The sequence below is a fragment of the Lucilia cuprina genome, chromosome X, assembly GCF_022045245.1.
Source record: "Lucilia cuprina isolate Lc7/37 chromosome X, ASM2204524v1, whole genome shotgun sequence".
Taxonomy (NCBI): Eukaryota; Metazoa; Arthropoda; class Insecta; order Diptera; family Calliphoridae; genus Lucilia; species Lucilia cuprina.
The window spans coordinates 5,750,123-5,757,082 of NC_060949.1; the positions used below are offsets into that span (position 1 = coordinate 5,750,123).

Here is a 6,960-nt window from a genome sequence, read left to right on the forward strand (position 1 = left end):
ATATCTTGGTCAGTATTAGAATGTCAATAATAGTGAACAATAAGACATAATAAAATTTTCGATAATATAATTTGAAGCCCGAAAAAAATTGAAACTAAACCCCAGAACTGACCGTGGGGCAGTACGCCAAATAATGCTTGTGAAGTAGAAAATTTTATTAAAATATAGAAAAAATCAGTAATAATTAGTTTTAATTTTTTTGTTAGGTTTAGTGAAATAAACAATAAATAGTTGGTTTATTATACATTGTTTAATGAATAAATGTATAAAACAGCAAAATAAATTTTTATTTTTGTAATTTTTTCTATTATTTTTAAATGACAAATCTGCCCCATCCCCTTGGCGCATTTACCCCATGGATGGGGGGTATCGCCGTTTTTTGTCAGTGCGGAAAAGTAAATATGTACATGAGGATGACTTAGGAAAGATTGAAAGGAATAAAACTAAAGCCAACATATCTAAGTATCCGAACCAAGAAAAAAATTAAGAATATGTATTGTGGTTTTAATTTGAGGCCGCCTCAAAAAAAAAGTGACGTATGGTCCGCTTTCTACCCTACACTATTGTGAAAATATAAAACAAGTATGTGCAGGATGTGTAGGTTCGAACAAATGAGTTATAATCACACTCAACTTGATTATTTTAGAAACGGAATATTACTCATCTCGCTCGTTGAGAGTTGTGTAGTGTTTCATATAATTAGGCAAAAACATCTCGAAATCTACGAGTGATCAGTTTGAACTTTTACGCCTTTATGCTATGTAACCATTGTACGGCGCTAGTATTGTTTGGAATGCGAAGGTTTTCGGCAATTTACATGTACACAACACGATCGTAAACAAACCTCTTAACAAGGGCGTAAAAAATACAAAACATTTATTTAGTTGCTTCAAAGCATTTAACAAAGCATGTTGATATCGCTTTGTTTCAGAAATTACTAGTTATGAAATTTATTACAAATTATGGAATACATATGAGTGAACAAATTTAAAAAATATTTATTAAAAGTAAACTCTAAATTATACTAATTGTATTTTATTCTTGTAACAATGCGTTTTATTTCAATTAACACAAATTCTATGAAATACTCATAAGTTGTCTCGAAACATTTCGAAACAGATCATACATTATTCCGATTTGTTTTTCACTCTTAACTCTATTGTCTCTGTTTCTTTTGTATGTGTTTGCTTTTACACATGTATTTTTGTGTGTAGATGATCATCTGTTTTTCAAACTTCGGCCGCACTACAGACAGTATTCATAAAATAAACGAGTGACTTGTAAGTCATTTTTAACGCACTCGTGCAGATGTCTAGTAGGCATGGCATTTTAACTTACAAATGCAAATATGATTGTAATCTACATACATTTAATTCTTATTTGTAAGCGTTTAAAGCATCTCTATTCATGATGTAAGTGAAGTTTTAATTTGCCCTAATGATATTGTGGCTTACATTCTATGCGAGAGACATGGATTGAAGAATAAGTGAAATCGTTGAATTTTATCACACGTTATATTTTTCTGTCAGAGATCAAGTATGTTCAAACTCACGACAATTGATCCAATATTTCCCATAGCTCCATACAAAGATTTATATTCACGGAAATTAGTTTATCTTTAATAACTGCCTCCAATATATCGGTATCAATACAAAATTTTGTACATGCAAATATAATATGAACGTAAATCTCAGTCGGTCTATATTTGGTCATAGTTCCCATATAAGGTCCACTTCCGAATATCACTTAAACGCACATATTTAATTGTCAATTAAAGCTATCTTGATAAATTTCTACACAAATACATATCTCTCATAAATGGTCATAGCTCCCACATAAGGTCCACTTCGAAAATATTGATCATATTGACAAAACATATGCCATATATAAACATATATATTGTGAGAACTAAAGCAACACAATTAGCTTTCTATGCATTTATTTGCCCTTACAATCGTACATTTCATTTGAGAATAAATACTCATTGAACCATTTGGAATTGGTATTGGATCTCTAGAAATATAGTTGATAAATTTAAAAAGTAAAACTTTGTTTTGTGGAAAGTTGTAAAAATTTTAAAGCAAGTTTGAAGATAACTAAACTAAAAAATTAAAGTTTAGCGTCCTTTTTTGGTACTTTAAACAACATGTTATAATCCAAACTTTCTAAAGCCATACAAAACTACAAATGGACCATTGGTCTATGTACATGTTAATATTGTAAAAAAATTTTAATTCTTTAAAGTATTAATTGAAAAGTTCCCTATAAACGAATGGGGTATCATATCAGTGATAAGATGTAAATCATGATCATACGTTTCGAAAATTTAGTGTTTTTCGAATTGAAAATATAGTAATTAATTAATAATGTGGAAAGTTTGCATACAGTTAAATGCTAAAAACTTGGTCTATTTGAAAATTTTAATATTTTTTTAAATTATATTTTTTTGCACGCTTTCTATAAAAAGGTGCCAAAAAATTTATTATTTTTAAATATTGCACGTTTTAATGACATAATGGACCCATCCTTACAAAATTTGGTAAATATTTTTTGTGTTGATTGTTACAACTATACTAATATTTTAGCCTGTTGTATGTTGTAACTTCTTTTCCGAAAGTAGACTCTATGTGCGTGGTTGGGTCAATTTTGAATCCATCCTTATTGAATTTGATACATATATATGAGTTCTTATAAACTTGTTTATGACAAATTTTACCACTATGCTGGTATTAATAAGCTTGTTTTGAGCTTTAAAGTCATTTCCTTAGATCTGTTATGAGCGTTAGAGTAATTTTCTGAAGTAGATCTTATTATGTTCCGATCATCGTCAAATTTGGTCAAGAGATTTAATAAACTTTTTTGTATCGAATTTCGTCGCTTACTGCTAATATTAAGTCACTTAAGAGCGATACGGTAATTTTCTAATGGGGATCTTATATGAGTGGTAGGATCAATTATTTGTGGTAAAGTGATTTTTGTTCCTGTCTGTGTTGAATTTCGTCATAACACTGCTATTATTAAGCCAGTTATGAGTGATAAAATCAAATTTGAAAGATAGATTTTTGTTCTTATACAACTTGTTTATGTTGAATTTTGTAGATATACTGCTACTGTTAAGTTAATTATGATCGTTAGAGTAATTTTCTGAAAGGGACCTTATATTGGGGTTGGTCAATTATGGTTCGATGTTCGCAAAATTGTATCGCGATTGCTGCTAATAACTAACAATTGTATTATGGCAAATGCCTTTTAAATGAATTCAAAACGTATTTCTAGCCAAAAATCTATAAGAAAGATTCCTTGCAGAATTGTCTGTTAGATAATTAAATCAAAATTGTTTTTGTTTTCAATTAATAAAGTATTTGTTTTGTGGCTCTTTTAAACCCCATGCTTTGTAAACTGTAAATTTTGGCTCTTCCGACGCGAAAGTTTGCCGACGCCTGTTGTAGGGTATTATATGGTCGGCCTTGCCCGACTATTATATCTTTCTTGTTTGTTTATAACTCCCGTCAGAATGGTGATATCTTCAAAAAAAATTCAAATTAAATTTTTTTACATTTTTCTTTTGTAAACAGAAATGTTATTTCAAATGTTTTCAAGATCGGTTCAATTTTGGTCATAGCTCCCATACAAGGTTCGCTCTCGAAAATCACTGAAACGCACATAATTCATCATAAAATATTGATATACATACATTTAGCACAAAAATTGCTCTTATATACATAAATTACACTACCAAATTGTTTTACGATTGGTCCATATTTGGTCATAGCTCTCATACTAGGTCCCCTCCAGAAAATCACTTAAATTCACAATATTCATTACCAAATAATGATACAGATACAGAATTTTGAAAGTTTGTCTTTATATACATAATTGGTCATAGCTCCCATACAAGGTCCTTTTACGTTAGTACCAAATAAAGCTATTGATACAAAATTTGACACAAAAATTAGTTTGGTATACAAAAACTCTATTTCAAGATTTTTGTCACGATCGGTCCTTAACATCGGTACGGCCAGTCTCATGCAAGGTTCCCTTTAGAAAATCACTTGAACATACATACTTATTACTAAACTACGATATAGATACAAAACTTGACTGAAATATAGCTTTTATGTACAGAAATTTAGCTAAAAGAATTTGTTACGATCGATCTATAATTGGTCATATTTCCATACTAGGTCCTGCCCCTAAAAGCTATTTTTCCGTACTTAACTAGTTATCAATTTGTGTAGAACAAAATAATATATATGTATTTTGAAAAATCTTTCAAAAACATGCATACATGCACATAATTCAATATCGTTAAAGCCCATTTTAGGGCACTAAATAATATAAAGAAAATGGGGTATGTAATGTTCAATAAATCTTAGAATTGTAACAGATTTAAGCTGTTTAAATCTTGGGGTTTTTCTAACTTATTTCTACAAATATTTGATCAATAAAAATGGTATTAATATAAAAGAGGGGAGGGTATTTAAGATTCAGCTCAGCCGAAAATAGCACTCTAACTTGTTAATACACTAACATGATCATTTAATGCATTCTTGTTCTCAAAATTCGGAAGAAAAAGTGTTTGCACACTTCAGTACCCTGCATGAAATGGAACTAGTACAAAACTAGTATTATACTAGTACCAAAATTACGAGTACTAATTCCCAACTGTAAACTTTCCTATACCATCTTAATGCTCAAATTAACATTGATTGTGTTTGAAAAATTACTAGTATCATTAGTTCTAGACTTATACTAGTACTCTTAGACACAATTAGGTCCTTTAAAACCAATTTATTACTAGAACAAAAGTCCCCATATTTAGTGGTTTTGCTTTTTTGTAATCGTCCTTTCTGGTTTCAGTTAGAAATAGCTACACAACCAATTTTTATATGTTTTTTTCCTTATTCTGTTATCGCCTGTAGTGATACACTACATTTGCTTCACTACATCGCCATTTCGTTTCAAAAATATTTGCGATACGATTAAACAAATATTAAACTTATTGTAATTTTTAAATTTAATAGACATATTTAATGCATCCAATATTTCCGTATAATACTCGGGTTGTTTATGGAACTTCATTGCCAAGGTTACGGTATTGATCATAATTAAGACAAATATTGAATATTCAAATGATGATGATGTCACAAACCACCACACTTTGTACTGTATGCCATGCTTTGGTATGTAACGACGCACTGGCTTTGCTTTTAATGCGAATTCTATACAATTACGTTGATTCTTATCCAATTCGCAATTCTTGTACTCCTGCTCTCCCTCATTTTGAAATGTGACAATCACGAAACCGACAAATATGTTAACCATAAAAAAGGCAATAATAATGATATAAATAATGTAATAGGCAGCAACTATTGGCCGGAAATTATGAATGGGTCCTCCGTTTTCCTTATTTGAGTCGATTGAAACATAAAGAAGGCTGTATATAATATGTAGGGAATATATTAATTAAAGCAAATAATACATTTGTAAACGTTAAATAATGAAAAATACGACGAAAAATAACTATTTATAGCGAATTTCGTAATACGACGCGTGAATTTTTTGTAGTTCCAAAAATAAAGTGGCATTTTACGAAATTAAAAGAATATGATTTATAAATTTATTTAATATTATTTTCAAAAAACAACCCCATTAATGTTATTTATTCATGTAATTCAACACAAATATTATCTTATGATTCCAATACATTAGAAACTATGATATCCATAGAGATCTCAACATGAACACAGTAACAGAGGAAATTGCGCCAACCTCATGTCCTCATTAAACGTTTCAACCAGCATAATGTTTTATAAAATATTTGAATTGCTTTTAATACTAAATTATATGTTTAAATAATTGTCCTCAAAATGCTAGTTAGTCTATTTTAACTAGTCATAGTATTTTAAGAAAAATTGCATATATCAATTTATACCATTTTAAATAAATAAAAAAATGATTTGAACACAAAATTTTTATGTTATAAAAGGAAAAATTGTATTTGAGAGACTGAAAACTAACTTCTTTAGTTTTATGCGAGGATTCTTAATAATCGAATCGAGTTCATTATAAGAGATGTTTTTGTATAAAAAAAGTTATTAAAATATCGGAACTTGAAAAATTGTTCGTTATAAGTGAGAATTCGTAATAACCGAGTTCGTTATAAGAGTTTGACTGTATATGGTATTTAATCAAGGTTGGCAACCGATAACGTTCTTTATACCGATACCGCCTAAATAACGTTTAAAATTTAATAGTTTAGTTTTTGAGAAGATCTCGATCCAAAAAATAATTTGGATTTCTTTTAGACCAAGTTTTTAGCCCTTTTGCAACTAAATTCGTTCTGAGTGGTAAACATGTGCTTAAATATTTCTGCAAATTGAATAAAAAAAGTGTAAATGTAATACTTACTTAGGCCATCCCTCAAACGTTGATACCGTAAATAGAGTCAGCATTGCTTTTGCTACGTCGTCAAAATGAAATTTGTTATTTTTCCATTCTCGCTCCTTCAGTCTAGGCTTGTTTATATCGCCATTTTCATAAATCAAATACGTTCCACTATTTTTGTTATATACAAATAATTAATTATTTTAAAAGGACTTATATACTTTAATTTATATTAAACTGCATAAAACTGCATCTACCAATATTTTTTAACCATTTAGTATTAATAAGGTGGTATGAAATGTCTGATTAATAAGGACTCTACATGCTCTACTCTAAAAAGGTATCAAGAAACCCCTTTTATAAATTATCATTTCGAAGATTCTAAAAGTACACTCTAAAGAACGAAAATTTAGAAAATGTACCAAGGAGCCTTTAACAATGTAAAATCCGACACAAGCATATCAGCTCTAGAAGAGCTTGGTATTGATACATCATTGATTAGGTTTATAAAAGACCTTCTTCAATATAGGATTATTCGTTCTAATATGGGAACAGCATGTATCTAAAGAATGG

General features: G+C 29.4%; 1 protein-coding gene across 1 annotated transcript; it reads right to left on the reverse strand.

The window, feature by feature from the left end:
• Positions 1–1,922: 1,922 nt before the first annotated feature.
• On the reverse strand, positions 1,923–6,576 carry LOC111688501 (muscle calcium channel subunit alpha-1-like). Its single transcript, XM_046951465.1, has 3 exons — positions 6,412–6,576; positions 5,027–5,437; positions 1,923–2,013 (listed from the first exon to the last, which is right to left on the reverse strand). Exons 1-3 carry the CDS (start codon positions 6,453–6,455, stop codon positions 1,923–1,925), a joined length of 546 nt encoding a protein of 181 aa, XP_046807421.1. The 5' UTR covers positions 6,456–6,576.
• Positions 6,577–6,960: the final 384 nt, after the last annotated feature.

Coding starts and splice junctions, on each gene's coding strand:
- LOC111688501 (XM_046951465.1), bottom strand. CDS start 6,455: ATGCTGACTCTATTTACGGTATCAACGTTTGAGGGATGGCCTAA. Junction 5,438..6,411: donor ACGTTTGAGGGATGGCCTAA/GTAAGTATTACA, acceptor TATTATATACAG/CCTTCTTTATGTTTCAATCG. Junction 2,014..5,026: donor ATATTGGATGCATTAAATAT/GTCTATTAAATT, acceptor CTATATTTCTAG/AGATCCAATACCAATTCCAA.